Source organism: Sitophilus oryzae, unplaced genomic scaffold, assembly GCF_002938485.1.
Source record: "Sitophilus oryzae breed Bouriz unplaced genomic scaffold, Soryzae_2.0 scaffold_1420_pilon_pilon, whole genome shotgun sequence".
Lineage (NCBI taxonomy): Eukaryota > Metazoa > Arthropoda > Insecta > Coleoptera > Curculionidae > Sitophilus > Sitophilus oryzae.
The window spans coordinates 336147-356715 of record NW_022146083.1 but is presented as its reverse complement, the minus strand read 5'-3'; the positions used below and the strand labels follow the sequence as shown (position 1 = coordinate 356715).

Genomic DNA, 20569 nt, shown 5'->3' with positions numbered 1-20569 from the left:
GAGTGTTCTAAAAAATTTATTTAAATTAATTACTAGCTTTAAACGGGCAATAACTTTATTTACTTTAAATCAGAACACACCTCTATATTTTAGAAGAATCTGATGCACATTTATGTTCTTTCAAATTGTATTATATCCACTTCTGCCTGCGTTCCTTCAAGTTTTTCCCGTTAGAAGAATGCTTCTTATTTTACACCTTCATTATATCAATATACATGAATATTGACATTTTTAGCGTTGTTTTAAGAACAACAAAATGTACAAATGTACAGGCTAGTAGTATTATAGTTTTTTAGTAAAACGATAATATTACTCTAGCCCATTTGTAGTGCAAAAAAAAGACTATTTAAATGCTTAAATAAAAGAGTTATTACCATTAATTAAATATACCACAAGTATTTCCGCCCAAATTCTTAATTAACTACATACTTAATTATGTTCGTTAATAAATTATTCTCTAAATAAATGCCTTATTTTAAATAAAAAAAAAAAAAAAAAAAAAAAAAAAAATATAATAATAAGTTATGAAATGAACGCCTCTGTTGTTATAAATAAGCATTTAGTCAAAAAAATTATGTAGTCATTTTACAACGGTGTTACTTTTTACCACACTGTCGAATACACATACAAATTCAGTTTTTTAGATTTGGAAGGCAATTATTTTTAATCAACGCAACAGTCAGTTAATGTAGCTTGAATACTGGAATCATTTTAATTGGTCCTCTTTAACAAATATTTAAACAGTTTTTTTTTTTATATTTTTTTAATGAAATAAACGAATTATATCGACATTATTAATATGTGTACTCTTAATAAAAATTGGTACACTCTTTAAAATTAATCTAAAATGTTTTTTTTTTTTTTTTTTTTTGTTTTTTATAAATTAGTTCTAAATTACAAGAAGATTCATTTTCTACGGAAAGTTAAAGAAATAGGTAAAAAATGGCTATCAATTATTAATTTGATTAGACAATTAAATTGTGCACTCTGATTTCTTCGTAAATATACATGCGTGTTTCCATTTTAAACTTATGAAAACAAGTTATATCCAGTTTGAAGCTAATAAGTTAATTATTAAATACAATTTTAGAAATACCTTGTATAAAGGAGTATTATTTATTATTGCAACACAATAACTGATCAGAAAATAAACTTCAGTAAATATTTTTAGTATTTAAAAAACTTTTGAGAACCCTTGGAGAAATGAAGCTTAAATTTTTTTACTGATTTCACATAAATTGAAAATATTTCAAAAACGGTAAGGTTTAAGCTATAATAAATCGTTAATCATAATTTACCTTTTATTTTTTATTCGTAGAATACTAATAAATGTAATAATATACGAGGTGGTCTTACCATTTAAAAAACATACAACTTTGATATATTTTATCTATTTGGAACACTCTGTATCTTTTAAATTATTTTAAATTTGTACCTCTAATAGTCCTTCATCGAAACCCTCAAAAACTTTACACATTTGTAAAATCTAGTCGTTTAGCTACTATACTCCGTGTAGTATGTTGCCTGAAACAAACCCTGATATAAGATAAACTAGAGTGACCAGCGACTTCGTTTCGCGTATCGAATTAATCATTTGTTAATGGTGAATGAGGTAAGCAAAGCAAGAATTTCCATAATCATACAAACTGGATAAAAAATTTCTCTCACATTTTATGTCAGCATGAGAAAAAACATATTGGCGATATTATTATGTAACTGGTGCGGGTATATTGGTGACGGGGTGTTTCTTGCATGCTCGTTGGATTTGACTCTTTTCGAAATTCCGTCGTTTGGGCCAAACAATAAGCTTGTGTGTGCGTCGCAAGCAGTTTAAGCAGAATTCGTTGGATTTCAAGAAATTACCCAACTTTTGAGAACACGCCTGTATGATTTTTTTAAAAAAATGTCAAATATGCTAAAAAAAACCAACATATATTCATGCTTGTCCAAGCGTTTCTCGAAAGACTAACGCGGTTTTTTGTTAATAAACAAATTATTTTTGAATTTATTGAGGAGCGTTTTCACCGCTTGGAATTTGTGATTCGAGAACCCCCTCTTTATCGAACCTCTACACCCACAGTCAATCCGTTTTGCAAAAACCAGCTTTTAACAACGTAGCAAAAGCAGTTTAAGTCATATTTTATGAACACCCCTGTAGTATAATTTATAAAAAAACATTAAAAATATTTAAAACAACAAATAAAAAAAAAAAAAAAATGTTTAAGAGTTTTTCCGAAAAATCACCGGTCTTTTAAATATTAAAAGATATTTATAATATTCTGTGGGATTAAGTTTCACCCCCTTTTAGAATATCCCGAGTTTTTCGACAAAAATGCCCTTCTTATCGTAACCTCTACACCCTTAAAAGCAATCTGTTTTCATGCCAAAGACATCAGGCTTTTGTAACGTATTCAAGCTCTGCTTTAAGCAGGATTCGTGATTAATCACATTGACCAATTTTTTCGAAACCACGCCTGTATACATTTTTAAAAAACTTTTTTTTAACAATAATTAAAAAAACAAAATAAAATATACGTGTTTTAACGCGTTTTTTCTCGGAAACTTGACGTTTTTTTAATTAAAGAAACTATGTTCACTAGTTAATATTTGAGTTGTGGTTTCACCCTCTTTGAACTGGAATCAAAAAATCCCTTTCTTATCGAACGATTCTACCACCGTTAGAGATCAACTTGTATGCCGACAAATTCAAGCTTCTTAGACCGTGAGTGGTTTGAGAGCAGGATTCTGTGATATAATTCAGGCTGCATTGTCAGTCACTTAATGATTTTGATATATTAGTATAGATTACAACACTTCTTAGAGAAATAAGTAGACCTGAAGAGTATTTTAAAAATATTTAGTTGACACAACAACCTTCGTATCTGTGTTTATATTGCTTATACCTATATAACTGTAATCTATATTACAATAAATTATACCTGTTTTTTCCAGATCCTTGTTTGTATATACTACGTTTTGCCTCAAAGTTGGAGTTTGGCAACAAAACTCAAATGGTGACGAATACAGCGCTACGATTGGTCCAGAGAATGAAGCGAGACAGCATACATTCTGGAAGAAGACCTTCTGGATTATGTGGTGCAGGTAACTGGCATATAATATATACAGGGTGTCCCAGGCTAAGCGTACATTTAAAGTTTCTCGAGAACTACTTAATATCTAGATTGAAGATCAACCTTTTCACTTGTTTTTGTATGGAGAATATGTTGTCAAAGTTTTCTCATTGCAATTCGGACCACCCTGTATATAAATTTACGACGATAGTCAATTAATATGTTTAATATGTTTTCCCTTTGTTCAGATTCTGATAACAAGACGAATTTTTCTATAGTGAAAGTGTATCGTCCTCGACCACTCAAGGTTTTTCCATATTAACAAATTTAATATACAAGAAACGGAAATATATCTTAATATCTGTTTTCGGTTGTTTCGTAGGAAGTACGCTGGTACTTCCTGACGAGTACTTCTGTTAAGGTCAGAAGAAACCCATGCAAAGGTCAATAAACTAAATACATCCAGCAATAAAATAGGTCTAAATATAATTTTTATTTTTATTTTGCTTCTTAAATGCTTTATAGTCTTCTTATTTTGTTTTAATTTCATATTAAAAAAAAAAAAAATTCTATTATTTTTTTTATAACCGTAGCTTAACTTATTTTAGAATTTTCGACAAAAGTTAAATGTATAAATTAATTTTATGTGTAACCGTATGACAGCGGTGTGTTCACCACATCACGACACGGACGTATTGTACGGCTAAACGCACTTGAGATTTTTACAAAATTGTGTTTGCGTCGATGTAAGGACTATTAGAGGTACAATCTTTAAGAATTAACTTTACAGATACAGAGTTGTCCCAAATAAATAAAAAATATCAAGTGTATTTTTTTTAAATGGACCCCTGTTATATTATTCACATTCTTTAGTCTTCTACGATTAAAATCTTAAGGTAAATTTGATTCTAACAGATTTTATTATACTTAACCTTACGTTATTTTGAATATTTTTTCAATTTTGTTAAATTGCAGAGTAAAAATTTTAAGCTTCATTTCTCCCGGGTGATCAAAGCTTTTAATTACCTAAAAAGTTTACGCTTGAAGTCTCATATTAGCCTGATCAGGTTTATCTGAATGTATGCAATTAATAAACATTAATACATACCCCCTTCATTACAGAAGCTGATTTCTAAAAAATTTGATTTTAAACATATTTATTAATTTTTTTTTTTTTTTTTTTTTTAACTGTTTAATTTATAATGGAACACCCTGTATATATTTACTCGAGAAGTCAGATTGCACAATTTAATGTCTCATCATATATGAGTACCATTTTCATTCATTATCTCTTTAAGTTTCCGTTTAGAAAAATGCATTTATCCTTGTAATTAGAACTTATTTATCAATATATCCATTGACTATTGACATTTTAGATTATTTTTTAAGATGTACCAAATTTTTAAAGAGTACAGTTATTAATATTGTCGATATAATTCCGTTTCTATTTCATAAAAAATATCAAAAAAGTTTTTTTATATTTTTTTGTTTAAGAGGACCAATTAATATTTTGATTCCAGTATATCCAAACTACATTAACTGAACTGTTTGCGTTGCATTAATAATAATTTGCTCCAAATACTAAAAAACTGAATTTTGTAAAAATTTTCCAAAAAAAAAAAAAAAAAAAAAAAAAAAAACACCTTAAAAATGATATTTCCTTTTTTTTAATAAAGTGCTTTATTTATAACAACAGAGACATTTTGTAATATGATAACTTATTATTATATTTGATTTTTTTTTTTTTTTTTTTTTTTTTTTATATTAATAGATTTATTAACGAACCACAGCATAAGTATTCATAATTAGTATATGGGCAAGGGAAATAATGGGTTTTTAGTTATTTAATTAATGTGATTATACTCTTTTTAATAAGAAGCATTATAAATTTAGTTTTCTTTTTTGCATACAAATGGGCTAGTAAATTATTATCGTGTTTTGCTAAAAACGGATTAATATTTGACTAGCCTGACATTTTGTAATTTGTTGCCTTTTAAAAACAAATCTAAAATGTCAATATTCCATGGGTATATTGAGGATATATTGATAAATGAGGTCTAAATATATAGGGGTATAATACAATTTTAAAAAAAAAAAAAAAAAAAAAAAAAAAAAAAAAATACAATTTGATAGACAATTTAATGTGCATTCTGATTCTCCTAAATATACAGGGCATTCCATTTAAACTTAAAGAAGTTATGCCGTTTGAAGCTAATAATTATTTTAAAATAGAATTTTTAGACACTCTGTATAACGGTAGTATTATTTTTTTATTTTATTCGCAACACAATAAGCTGATCCATATAAATAGAACTTCATTAAAATATTTAGTATAAAACATTGAATACCTCGAAACTGTTTGTTCACCTATTGAAATGAAGCTTTAAAATGTTTAATATAAAAAAAAAAAAAAAAAAAAAATATTTTCAAAATACGTTATAGGGTGTTTATGTTTTTGAATTATACACACCTGCTTCTCAACAAATTTAGCCTTTAGTTTAATCGTTTAAAACTAAAACATGTAGTGTGTGTGAGTTACAGGTGTTTTTCCATAAATAATTAATATAATAAATTAATTTAATTTTTTTTTTTTTTTTTTTTTTTTTTTTTTTTTTTTTTTTTTTTTTTTTTTTTTTTTAAAAATATTTTTAAATTGTAGCTCTAATAGTCCTTCAACGAACCCCAAACTTACAATTTGTAAAAATCTCATCGTTTAGCTAGTTACTAACATCATCAGGAGATACCAAGAATTAGAGTTAAAATATCGGTAAATGCACACCCCATATTTTAACTCTAATTCTTGGTATCTCCTGATGATGTTAGTAACCACTATACACCATCAAGCACACTATAAAGGCTTTAATGAATAAATAAGTGTCATTGAATGAAAATAGACCGAAATAACCTGAGATTTTATCCTTACTTAATTATTTATACATATTGTTTTGTTTTTATTTTCAGCTTTACTTATAGCTTCACGTCTTCACGAGTTCAGTAGGTCGATAGGAGACATTGTCAAAGTTGTCAAAGTACACGAATCGACTATGAGAAAAATAATTATAAATAAAAAAAAAAAAAAAAAAAAAAAAAAAAAAAAAAAAAAAATACAATACAAATAATTGTATTTTATTTTATTTTAATTAGCCCACCTTGAACTTAAAAATATTAAAACTATTTAAATTATTATATTATTTTTTTTTTTTTTTTTTTTTTTCATTATATAGTAGAATTTGTATATGCCTGTATTGAAAATCTTATCCTATATTAATAATTGAAAACCAACAAAAATATATGACTTTTAAAGCGTACTTCTTTTGCGATTAGAAGCACTATCATCGTGCAGCCATCTTGTTTCTGTGTGTTCTAGTGTTAGGGCCTCCTCCATCATTTCTCCATCTCGATTTTGGCTGGTCATCTATATATCCTTTAATTCCGTTATGCAACTCCTTTTACAATCATCGGTCCTCTAGCGTTGTTCCGGTCTGTCCTTGGCTAATTGTTTGTAATCTGCGTGACTTCTCCTCTTCTGTAGTTCGCCTTTCTAACAATCTTCTAGTTCACCTGTCTTTAGATGTTGACATGACCTGCCCATCTCCATTACATTCGAGTTACGTGTTCACTTTATGGTGTCTTTTAATTTTTTGGTTTTTTTGCTGAATAGTGTTTAGAATTTTGTCTCTTTTAGTGATTCCAAGCATGGCTCTCTCCATTGGCTCTCATGGGCTTCTCCCCTTAAATTTTCGTGCTGACTTTTCGTTGAATTGTTAGAGTTTTCCGGCTCCATATGTAATTACCGGCAAGACGTATTGTTCATAAACTTTCCTCTTCAAGCATATGTGTATATCACTTTTAAAGGTCCCCCGCAGTTTGCCAAAAGCAGCCCAACCCAAACCTATTCTGCGCTGTATCTCGTGTGTTTGTTGTTCTTTCCGATTTTTGTATTTGTTTTCTCCTGATATATTTTAATATATATTTTTTTTTTTTTTTTTTTTTTTTTTGTTTTTATTTCAAATACTACAAACGTGTTTGTCATTATTTGCGTTTGACTCGTTTTTATCCGGAGACCGACTTTTAATGAGGCCTGCACTAATTCTTCGAGCATCTGCTTTGAATCTCCGATGTTATCTGAGACAAGGACGATGTCATCTGCGAATCTGAGATGTGTCAACCTTTCACCATCGATATTTATATCCCTATTCTCCCAAGAGAGTGATTTTATTGCGTATTCAAGGACAGCTGTAAAAAGTTTAGGCGAAATAGTATCCCCTTGTCGAACTCCTCTGCCTACCTCAATTTTATCTGTTGTTTCGTTTTACAGTTGTGGTGGCATTACTATATATGTATTATATAAGTCTTTATTTACCATTATAATCTACTCTTTCCTGCTCCAATGCTGCTATAATTGATGATATGTGTTGTGCACCAATGTCTTAATTGTGGATATTCATTTACCGTATATCTATCTCATTGTCTAATGTGAGCCGTGTATTCCTTTTATATCATTGGATGTGTTCTATCCTTGACTTAATGATAGAATGTAGATGTAGAATGTTTACGAGAGGAGTTAATCACCGCGACCTTTATAGATCTATTGTGCTGTCTCCCCTTTTCTTGAGTTATAACGAGTTATAACTCATCATACAGTCTCAGGCTTTAAGAAAAGCCTCAGTAGCTGAGGACGGCTCCACAGAGGCCAGCTCTCTCCTTTATTCTCTCCTCTGCTACATCCTATGAATTTCTTTGTCCCTATATGGTTCTTTTTGTCTAAATTCGTATTATGGTCCGTCTGTCTCGGCTGATCTCTTTGTGATAATATAAGTTTCTTTGTGTTGTCCTCCCTTCTTCTGTCCTAATCTTAGATCCGTCTCTATCTCTGCTCCTATGTGTGTTCATGTTGCTCTTGTATGTTGGTGTTTCTTTGAGGTAGTAATTATGTGTCTGTAGTAATTATTTTTGGTTTGATATCCCTCTGTTAATGCTTAATGTGATTGTGTTGTGTGTTATGCTCTTGTTTAAGATATAGCAATGTGGAAATACTCCTTGATTCCTTCCCTGTGCTATAAAGTTCTTTTAGTTGGTATATATCTCTTTTCGTAGGTTGTCTTAAGGACCGTTGGAGGACACCCCCTTCCAAGTTTGCGGATGGAGTCTTCCAGGTTTTTTAGTTCCGCTTTCAGTTTGTTCCTTTTGGAGAACAGAACGGTTCTGTTCTGGTCCAGTTAGAGAGTGTTCGCTCCTTCTCTAGCAAAATCGTTTGCTTTTCCATAGCTTTCTATCCCTTTGACGTTCGGGCAGGGCACCAGAGTAGAGACTCTTATTTTCTTTGCCCTCAGATTTTGTCTAGTTTCTCTAGGCATTTTTTTGACCAACTTCGAATGAATTGGTTACTGAGTTTGATCGCGTTAAGTGTCTTGACTATCGGAACATATGGATGGGCAATTTCTGGTTGTTTTCGATAGTTCCAATCCAAGATAATTTACGATTCTTTCCCGGATACGTCTTCCTAAAATTTCTGATCCCTGCAAGGGATACGCGGGTGCAATAGGTGCCCACCTCTGGTTTGCGGAAAGTATTCAGTTCTGTATCGGGCCCAACCATACTCCTTTATCCCTGTCCCTGCCTTTTGTTGTGGATAGTTTACTTCTCATTTTATGTTGGGTTTTTTATTCACTGAGTCGTGTAATGTCTGTAATCTGTTATTGTGTTATGTTTGTTTCTTTCTCCCAAATCTCTTATTCTACCTCTCTCGGTCCCTTCGAGAAATATGTGCTCGTAGCCTGCGTGTGTGAATATATGTGTCTTTGCCTCGGTGCTGTCCCACTCAAGGTGGATCCATTCTTGGTGTTTTATGTCGACTCCACTTGCGGAGCTTGGATAAGGTGCGAACTTCTTTCCTTTTGAGGTGGTAGTTCACAGACCCCCGTTCTGCATCCCTTGACAAATTCTCTCCCAAGTACATGTGTTCGTCACATGACCATGTCTTAATCATTGGTCGCAATTGCCATAAACTACCACTCGACACCATACTGCAGTGTGTTTAGGTCTAGAATGACCTCCATTGTGCTTGCTGCTTGGACATTTCTTCTGGCACTGTGATGCAGACTAATTGCAGGTCATCTCTGCTCTTTTTTAAGTAAAACAATCTTCGATTTGTCACGGGGTTTCTAACAGGACCTCTCCTCAACGAACACCTCAACAGGCTGAAGCTGAGAAACAACAGCAAATGCAAATTCTTTCGGCAAAATTGGAAAATACCAGAACACCCGCCTTATCACCCAAGTGCGCCAGAGACGGCGACCATTTTATTGCCATGAACTTTGATACGGCTGATGTCGGGGATGACTGGCCTCTGTGGAGCCGTCTCAGATACGGCTTTTTGTTAAAGCCCTATGGGGAGACTGTATGATGAAGTTTAACTTATTTATAACTCAAAAGAAGATACTCATGCCAAGATATGTAAGGTCGCTTGGTGATTAACTCCCCTCCTAAACATTCTACATTCTACACGTAAATAGTTTGACATTAAAAGAATAATTTAGAATTTGAATAAAATAGGCAAGTTTACTTCCAATTAATCCGGCCCCGTATTTCTTCTTGTTTCCGATATCCCCATGATGAAACTTGAAGTTTGACACCCGTGCCTCATCATATTTAATAAATCAATATTTTTGAAATGTTTGAATTTATTATTAAATTTTTTCTATTATTTGCTATTACAAAACCTTTGCTACTCATTATTTTCTCTCACCAGGACGAGTAAACAGAATAAACAATAAACCAGTGAACTTTAGTCCAAGACTAATTATTCTAACTACCTAATTAGCTTTACACGACAAATCAAAGCCAAGGAAGTGAAACTTCGAACTAGATATAGGGTTTTGATACGGCTAATGAATGTGTATATCCAAACAGCAGCTATGTGGAATATATTATATTTACAGGAAACTCAGCTGAATATGGTTATAAGTTAAAACAACTTGAGTTAGTCTAGGATGGAGGTACCTAAGAGGTAGTAAAGTTAGAAGATGTAATACAAAATATCTGGTCGTGGTTTTGATAACTTTATAGTGTGATTGGTTTGTAAGTAATAGTAATATGAAGTAAGACCTAGTAGTATTATTATGAGTTTTAATAAAAAATAATTATTTTAATTAATATATATATATATATATATATATATATATATATATATATATATATATATATATATATCTTTCTCTCTGCTATATATATAAATTAGTTATTATTATTTAGAGAGTTCTGATATAAAATAAGAAGGTACTAAAATATCAGAATGTTGAGACTCGATTAACACAATACCAGAAAAAAATCAACGAAGATATACCGGGTGCGTCTCAAATGTGGCTCACCCCCATAGCACTGTATTTTTTCAGATAAAAACGAGATATGGTATGTTAGATGTTGGTATATGAAATAAATTAGGATTCATTGACGGTATTCTATTGTTTTTGATCACTTCCTGTTTCACCGGAAATGACTAGAACTTTTGATTTTTAAATAACAACTTCGGTATTTTTTTACTTCATTCGATAGAAAATGTCACTCTGAATAGAATGGTACTCGAGTAACACTTTCACATATGGTTTATTTGAAACATTTTCACATATGGTTTATTTGAAATTATAACTTGCGGTTCGTAACTAAAATCTTACTCGAAAGTGCGTGGTATCAAATTATTCGTAAAAACATGCTTTTTCCAAATATGCCAATGAGCCATCGTCGCGCGTCGTTTCATTTCAAAAAATTGAGAAATGATTCGGGCTTCTTTTAACCGGCCAGGACAAGAGATTAAAAAATGAAACGATCAAATCTATTTTTCCAAGGCTCCTTGATTAAGAATTCGTGTTTTTAACATAGCCTTATTAAACGTGACTGTCAAAAGTGGACATGTGATATGTCATTCTATTCAAAATGTCACTTTCTATCGAATAAAGTAAAAAAATGCCGAGGGTGCCATTTAAAAATCAAAAGTTGTAGTCATTTCTGGTGAAACAGGAAGTGACCGAAAACAATTAATTGAATACGTCAGTCAATCCTAATTTATGTCATATATTAATATACCAAATCTCGTTTTTTTTATCTGAAAAAATAAAAAAGTTATTCGGTAAGCCACTTTTAAGACGCATCCGGTATATTTAAATATTGAAAAAACAAAATATGTTCAAAATATTTGGAAACATATGGAAAAAAAATGTTTATTTAATGCTTTAATTTTTTTTGGAATATACAGGGTTGTTCACCACATACGACGCGGAGTATTATAGCCAAACTATTAGATTTTTGCAAATTGTAAGTTTTGGGTTTATTGAAGGACTATTAGAGCTACAATTTAAAAATATTTTTACAAGATACAGGAGTGTCCTAAATAAATAAAAAATATCAAAGTTGTATTTTTTTTAAATCGAACGCCCTGTATATTATTACATTTAGTTTCTACGATTAAAATAAACGAAAATTTGATTAAGGTTTACCGCATTTTAATGTTACCGTTTTTGAGATATTTAGGTTTTTGTCAAAATACAGTAATAATTTTAATGCTTTATTTTTCTAGGCGTAGGTATTTAGTTTTGTATTAAGTCTTTAAAACCAAATATTGTACTGAATTATTTCTATTTACTAAATTTGTGTTGCTGTATAATAAAAATCATATACTACCTTATAAAGAGTGTCTAAAATTTATTTTTAAATAATAACGAGCTTTAAACGGCAATAACTTCTTTAGTTTAAATGGAACATTCAGTATATTTTATGAGAATCAGATGCACAATTTAATTGTCTATCAAATTGTATTAAATCATTTTTTACCTATGTCTTCAGGTTTTCGTAGAAAATGCATTTTCTTATAATTTAGACCTCAATTATCAATATACCCAATTAAAAATTTCAAGTTAACATCTCCTTTTTGCTGCCAGGACTAATCTGGACGGGGTCTACTTTGTTTACGCGGAATGCGAACCGCGGTCCTCGTCCATATCATGGTCAATGGCCTACCAACTTGGCAAGTGTCTAAATCGACTCTTACTCACGAGATATCCGATCTCATCCGGCCTCGAACCGGCGTGAATGAGCAGTGTGTGTCAATAGATTTTACACTTTTGCCTTGGGCAACAGCACGATACAGAGTTGCGAATCGGTCACCCGTCCATCCACTAGCATCGCCTTAAGTCGTTTAACTTCGGTGTTCTAATGGGAACCGGTGTTTCGACGTAGCTAGGCCGTTGCCCTTCCTTGGAAAAATAGATTGGATTTTTTAATATCCTTAGTTCTGATAGTGTCACTAATAATTATTAAGACCAAGTCTGTATCGTTAGTTTTTAACATTTTTTTAATTTTAATATAGAGTTCTAATCAGTCTCAATATGACATTACGGTAATAGTCACCAAACCCCCACATCTTGATATTAAAAAATAACATCATAAAGTAATACAAGTAATAATAGATGAATAAATTACAAATTGTTGGTTGCAAGTTTCTTTCGCTCTTAAAAATTAATAGTCTAAGAGCTAGCAACGTTTTCGAGAAAGTATTTTAAGACGTCTGGCACTTTGATATATCTTTTACTATGCTCTCTGGAACAGCATGCGGCCTGTCTTGCTGCCGATACCCGTTGCGCTCACTACGGCGCATCGAAAGAAGATCCTATATTTTTTATTAATTTAGTCCTATAAATTCTAGTCATCATCATCATCATCATCATGTAGCCATCGTTGTCCACTGCTGAACGTAGGCCCCTCCATATTTCTCCATGTCTCTCGATTTTGGGGCCGTCATCATCCAATTTCCAGCAATCCTCTTTACATCATCGGTCCAGCGATGTCGGTGGTCTGCCTCTGCTACGTTTATCTGCTCGAGGTAGCCATTCTAACAATCTTCTAGTCCACCTGTCTTTAGATGTTCTCGCCACATGAGCCTGCCCATCTCCATTTCATTCGAGTTACGTGTTCCACTATGTCTTTAATTTTGGTTTTTGGTCTGGGTCTGATAGTGTTAACAGGAATTTTGTCTCTTTAGTTATTCCAAGCAAAGGCTCTCTCCATGGCTCTCAGGGCTACTCTTAAATTTTCTGCTGACTTTTTCGTTAATGTTAGAGTTTCCGCTCCATATGTAATTACCGGCAAGACGCATTGTTCATAAACTTTCCTCTTCAAGCATATGGGTATATCACTTTTAAAAGGTCTCCCGCAGTTTGCCAAAAAGCAGCCCAAACCTAAACCTATTCTGCACTGTATCTCGTGTGTTTGGTTGTTCTTTCCGATTTGTATTTCATCAGGCTCGAGATATTTGTATGCCTTGTGTTTTTTATGTCGGCGTCACCTATTCTGATGTTCTGTATCAGCACTAAGTTTGTCATTATTTGCGTTTACTGTATTTATTCGGAGACCGACTTTAATGAGGCCTGCACTAATTCTTCGAGCATCTACTGTGAATCTCCGATGTTATCTGAGAACAAGGACGATGTCATCTGCGAATCTGAGATGTGTCAACCTTTCACCATCACGATATTTTATGCCCCTATTCTCCCAAGAGAGTGATTTTCATTGCGTATTCAAGGACAGCTGTAAAAAGTTTAGGCGAAATAGTATCCCCTTGTCGAACTCCTCTGCCTACCTCAATTTTATCTGTTGTTTCGTGAAGTTTTACAGTTGTAGTAGCATTACTATATATGTATTATATAAGCCTTGTATACCTATAATCTACTCTTCCTAACTTTCAATGCTGCTATTATTGATGTTAATTCTACTGTGTCAAATGCTTTCTGAAATCAACGAACACACCAATGCTAGGGGCCTGTTATATTCCACACATAAATTCTAGTATTGAATATAAATCGAAGCATGTCTCCCATAGCGCAAGTGCGTAGAGTTTCCGACCACAAACCGATTCAAAGTTCGAAATCCGGGTCGGGTCAAAAGACTTTTTATTTATTTTCGTTTATATTCTGATCTGAAGTATTAAATAATTCTGGTAATTAAAAAAAATATTTAATACTTTTACTATCAGGAATATAAACGAAATAAAAAATAAAAAGTTTTTGACCTCACCCGACCTCGAACTCTGAGTCAGTCGGTTCGTGATCGGACTCTACATACTGCGCTATGGAGACATGTCTGATTAATATTCAATACCTAGAATTTAAACGACAATAAAAAATATAGGATCTTCTTTCAATGCACAGTAGAGAACGCTACGTTTACCGGCAGCCAGACGGGCCGCATGCTGTTCTAGAGAGCATAGTAAAAGATATATCAAAGAGCCAGACGTCTTAAAATACTTGTTTTTCCGACGTTGCTAGCTCTCGTACTGTAAGCAAGGCATGTGTTGACATGAGCCAAAAAACAAAATGCTCATGAGATATGGTTCTAACAAAAAAAATAATGTTTTAGGTAAAGTTACTCACAAAATTATTGCACAGGGTGTTTTAAAGTTAGGGTAAAAAACAACCCTTCAATTAAGCCTGTACAATAAGACCAAAAACTAAAGTTTGAATTTGAATTAAAGTTAATGCATTTATACAGTATGCTCAAAAAATGAACATCGATCACAAAAATAGAGCTAAAAGTAAGAAAAATATAACACTTTAAACTTGACGAAAAAAATTTCTGTTGCGTTTCTTTTTTAATCTGAGTGTACGAACGACAAGAAAATCAAACCAAACAAAAATCTTATAAAAATATTAGGTATCTTCCTCTAATTTAATAACAAATACGACAAAACACCATAGGATCGAAATAAACGGCGTCAAAGACGGCTCGGAATGACAATCGATGATAATTTCAAATCCTAGAGGTCAAGCCCTAGATGTGATTTACTTGGCCCGTACTCTTCATTATTTTTTAATGGCGCTTACTGCCAGCTGGCTTTAAGAAAGTTATATTTTGTTTTTATACTAAGTAAAAATGATTTTTAAAGGGTATAGCTTAAAATTCGAGAAAAGTTTTTTTTTGAAAATGGATTCGTATCTCTGAAAACATTCTATCCTTTTTAATCTTTCAGTAATTAGTGTTAATTATTGACAAATTTTATGTCAATTATAGTAAATGACGCTTAGAGATTGACCTCTTTGATGCCGTTTTTTTCTATCATATGGTATATTAGCGTTAAAACGCTAAAAGATTAATTATATGCTTTCTGAATTTGTCAGGAATATATAAATGATTTATTTATTTACAAAAGTTAAACGTTCCTAAAAAATGTGTATAACTACAATAAAAGATATATGTCAAAAGTTTAGGTTCTATAAAAAAACCTTGCGGGAAAAACCGAAACAGCAAATATTGCGACAACAAATTTATTGCTGACAAAGTTGAAAAATTATGCGGCACATCCAAGTTTTATAAAGCGGAAATAAAAACTTTCCTGTGAATTCACGGTGATGTAGTTAGGTTGCCCAAAACAAAATAAAATATTTAAATATTGCATTTCGTGACCATAAAATACTGTACAAAATGTTGCCTTAATTATGTTAACCTTTTTAAACGGTTACGGTATTATATTTTTAGAGAGTAAGTATAATATAAAAAATATCAACATTAAAGAGCTCAGTAGATATTTAGTTATATAAAAGAAAATAAAAAATGGTGTATCATAAAACGGAATATTATGAATTGAATTGGCAGCATTATATTATATTCGTATAAATGTATGTCCTAAAATGCTTAGTTTTGGAGATACAGGGTGTAAAATTTCAATTTAACTTTTTTTCAAACAATTTCTGAATTATAGTCGATATTGGGGTGAAAATTGGTGACTGGGTTTTTATTGACATGAAAAATATGATTTCGATGTCAATATAAATCTGTCTGTACCTATAAAACACCAAAAAATATACATTTTCTATACATATACAAAAGGCTCTTGGTAAAAATCACTACACGCAAGGGCTCTCAATTTTTTTGGAATGGAAGCAGTACATGTCAATATTGACAAAAATTAAACATGTTGATTACATAGTTATCTGACTAATGGTAAATTTGAAAACTTTTATTTTTTTTAATCAATGCTTAATTTTTTCTAGAAAAATAAATATTATAAGACAGTTTCTGTTTAACCTTTGGCATAAAACGTTTCAAATTTATTATTTTAGTCTAATATCTTGATTTGCCGAGTATCTTGAGAACTATTAAACGTTGCGATCGTTTACGTATAATACCGGGAAAAATATATATTTTTTACGCAGTAATGTAATACAGGTACAGACAAAATGCTTTTGCTCTTCAAACAGTGAAAAAATATGTAGGTGACTCTCGGCCTGGTAGGAGTCATTCTAGTATCATACTAATCATACCTATCCAAATCGAATTTCTCATGTCCAAAAACTTCCCAAACACAGAAATTTTCATCCAAGTATAGACGTTAGTTCCAGAAATTATTTAGAAAAAAACGAAATAAATATAAAGCTTCTACAATCTCCAAAACAAGCATTTTTAGGACATTATTTTATACAAAATGTTTATCTTATTATAATCTGCAGAATATGCTACCGGATGCTATTTTCGGGAATACAGTTCGGATTACCTTGTATAGTAGTGGTAGCTTTGTTTTCTTACACCTTCATAAAGTAATGGTGTATCACAGTAAAAGAGAATTATGAAACTGTATAAATGTTAAATTATTATACCTTTCTTTGAAAGTGTTAGTAGTGATGATGAATTTTGAAATAAATGTCTTCTTAAACTCTTCTTATTATTATAAAATAACATTTAAATGTAATGTGAAAAAAAATTAAAAACGTTGTCTATTTCAATATCAAAGCTTTACCGTTTATATATGCTGTATCTAAAATATTGAATTTATAATGTAATCACTTTTGTATAATGGGAATTTTATTACTGTAATGTTTTAATTATTGCTAAATGTGCAACAATTATCAAATGGAAGACTGAATAACTAGCTCATAGCGAGTCGGTTTCGCCACAATTACAGTTCCGTGCCTATATTACCCCCAAATGCAGTCAATAAACCAAATCATATTTAAATGTATTCCAGTTGTAGCTATTTGAAAGTATATAATTTGATGTGGGCAAATATTATTAAAATAATATAAAATTCATAAAAAAAAAAAAAAAACTTTAGTTTTAAAATTAAGTTATGAAAATTATACAAAAAAATTAATAGTACTATAACTTTCGTTATATCGGGTGCGTCTCAAAAGCGGCTCAACCCTATAATTTTGTTATTTTTTCAGTTAAAAAAAACGAGATTTGGTATGTTAGTATATGACATAAGTGGGATTGAGTGACGTATTCACTTGTTTTTAGTCACTTCCTGTTTCACCGGAAATGACTACAACTTTTGATTTTTTAAATGGCACCCTCTGTATTTTTAATTTATTCGATAGAAAATGACATTCTGAATAAGTATGAAATATCCATATGTCAATTTTGACATTTTTATAGTTTATTTGAAATTATAGTATTGTAGTGAGCTGACCAAGAAATACCAAGTGTGTGGTACCAAATTATTCGTAGTTGTTAAATGCTTTTCCAAATATGCTAATGAGCTACCCTCGTTACATTTGAAAAAAGTGAGATACGATTAAAAATACGATTTGAGCATTTTCTGACTGGCCAGGACAGGCCACTAAAAAGCATTAGACGATCAAATCTATTTTCTCAAAGGCTCCTTGATTAGAGGTAGTGATTTAACATAGCCATGGCACTTTAGATTGAATTTTAAAAATACAATAATTTTTGATATACTTGAGAATGTCAAAAATTGACATATGACATGTCGTCTATTCAGAATGTCATTTTTCTATCGAAATAAAAAATACCCAAGGTTGCCATTTAAAAAATCAAAAGTTGTAATAATTTCCGGTAAAACAGGAAGTGACCAAAACAATTTGAATACCTCAATCAATCTAATTTATCTCATATACTAATATACCAAATCTCGTTTTTCATCTGAAAAAATTAAAAAGTTATAGGGGGGTGAGCCACTTTTGGAAACACCGGGTCCCGGTATGTACCATACACCATATAGTACGGGAGCTAGCAACGTCGCACAAAGGAGTATTTTTCATATCTAACTGGCCAAAAGTGATTTCCGAAAATCACGCGTAGATAAAAAGATACGGTTCTCAAGCAATGCCAGAGAGACCCCCGCTCCGAACCTAGTGTTTATGGTGTCCCACTCCACCATAAAATGGAATGCATCAATCGGTTTTCGGATGTTTAAAAGCAGTAATTGTTTAGAACTGTTTTCTGTGTGAAAAATGTGACTTTTAGAAGTGTTGTATTTTTGGTGCTTTATTCTCAATACTAAAATCTCTTGGATTCCGAAATGGCAGGTAATTTTACCTTTATTTCCATATTAGAGTTTTTGTTTATTATCGGTTCCTTATGCGTTTATTCCATTATGTTAAAAAATCCTGTACTTTTGTCGGTGTTATGAAAAGATATTATAACTGAAAGTGTTTTGTTGTACTTCAGGGTTCGTCCGGGTAGTGATTTTTGTAGAGATGATAAATGAACAGTATTCCCTTCGTAAAAATCATATATTCAAGGCCCACTATGCTCCACCTATTGATTAATTAAATATTTAAAGCTTTTTTTTTTTTTTTTAATAAAAAATAATATAACGGAGGTACCTATCTCCTGCTGATCTGCTGATACTTTTTATGGTCTGTGACATTCAAGTTATTAGTAATTTTGCATTTTCCTTTACTTTAGGACCATCTGGCATTAGGGCAATGACACGTAGAGAAATATTTGACTTGATGAGTCCACAAAATCGCCTCGATATTAACGAGAAGTTAGAACTTGTCGAAAATCATTTGGCAACATTGGAGCCTTATAGCGACGAACAAATTAAGGAAATAAAGCATAAATTTACATATGTGAAGTCCGAAATAAAGCGTCGCTGGATTGCAGCAAAACAACGACCAGACCTATTCGGAAAAAATCAGACGGCTTCAAAGAGTGTTTGAGTTGCCAAAGGTACAGACAAAGCCAGGACGAGCGAAAAGTTATTTGAAGAGGCTAGCGAACGAACTAAAAGACGCAAGACTGAAGAACTTCGATTGTCTGATAGTCCCTAATAAAATTATTTATGCATTTATCTTAGTACCTACCAAAATTATATTCTGTAAAGTAATAATATGACACATTTTTTTTAATATACATAGATTGAACCAAAAGATAGTATTTTGAAAAGATTTTCAGTGATAAATAATTTTGGCCAGGTAAAACCAGCCAATACCCCTCTGTGCGTCGGTAAAACAAGTATTTTAGGACGTCTGGCTCATTGATATATATTTTGCTATGCTCTCTAGATGCGGCTCGTCTAGCTGCCGGTAAACGTTGAGTTCTCTACTGCGCATTGAAAGAAGATCCTATATTTTTATTAGTCCTTATTAGTATTTGTTTTTTAATCACCAGAAGAATTATTTAATACTTTACTATCCAAATATAAACGAAAATAAAAATAAAGTCTTTGCCCTGACCCGGATTCGAACTCTGAATCATAGGTTCGTGGTTGGAAACTCTACGCACTGCGCTATGGAACATGTTCGATTTATATTCAATACTAGAATTTACATGACTAAATTAATAAAAATATAGGATCTTCTTCGATGCACGTAGTGAACGCAACGGGTATCGGCAACCAGACGGGCCGCATACTGTTCCAGAGAGCATAGTAAAATATATCAAAGAGCCAGACGTCTTAAATACTTTCTCGAAAACGTTGCTAGCTCTTAGACTAACCACAATAGCAACATTAACCCAATACGGCAAGTTGTAAATTCTTGGTATGTCATCCACCGGGAGTTGGAGAAGTGGAATTTTCCTTTTGAGGGTGTTCCAAGCCCCTGAATTCCTGAAAATTCTCCCAGTACTGCTTCCAAATTATCTGCTGACTTTGAATCATTGTCGCATTGGCATAACTACTGACGACAATATGCAGTGGTGTTAGGTCTAAAATGACCTCCATTGCTGCTGCTGGACATGTTCTCATGGCACCTGTGATGCAGATACATGCCAGTCTCTGTACTTTCCACAGGTTTTGCCTTGCTCTACGTTGCTCTAGTTTTGTATACCAAGCAACTGCTCCATATGTAATCATGGGTCTTACCATCATGGTATACATCCAGCGAAAAATGTTAGGGGCGCAGCCCACCTATTTCCCGCCAGCCTTCTGTACAAGAGAGCCTTTGTGGCTTTGTTGGTAATGTTCTTTAATATGCCTGTTCCAGAGAAGTTTACTATCCAGGGTTATTCTGGATATTTATTCCCAGATGGCAGTATTTCCTTTCCATCTAGATGGATTTTTTTCAAGTTTTTCAAACTTCGCTTTCTGGTGAATGGCACTACTGCGGTTTTACCTGAGTTAATACTCAGCCCGACAGTCATGCACCATCTCTCAGCGATGCGGAATCCTCTTTGGATAATATCACACAGGGTGCCTCATGTTTCTGTGCAATGATGATCTGCGTTCATTCCCGTGCATATTCTATGCAGTGTATTCCCGCTAGAGT

The 20569-nt window shown here is 32.2% G+C and overlaps 1 protein-coding gene across 1 annotated transcript in view; it reads left to right on the top strand.

Annotated features, from left to right (window-relative positions):
- Positions 1 to 20569, top strand: part of LOC115876213 (transcription factor IIIB 90 kDa subunit-like) — a 76681-nt gene that overhangs the window by 32141 nt on the left and 23971 nt on the right. The window contains exons 2-3 of the mRNA XM_030891912.1: positions 2953 to 3102; positions 6033 to 6124. Of these exons, the coding sequence (XP_030747772.1) occupies positions 2953 to 3102; positions 6033 to 6124 (242 nt within the window). The remainder of the gene's footprint in view (positions 1 to 2952; positions 3103 to 6032; positions 6125 to 20569) is intronic.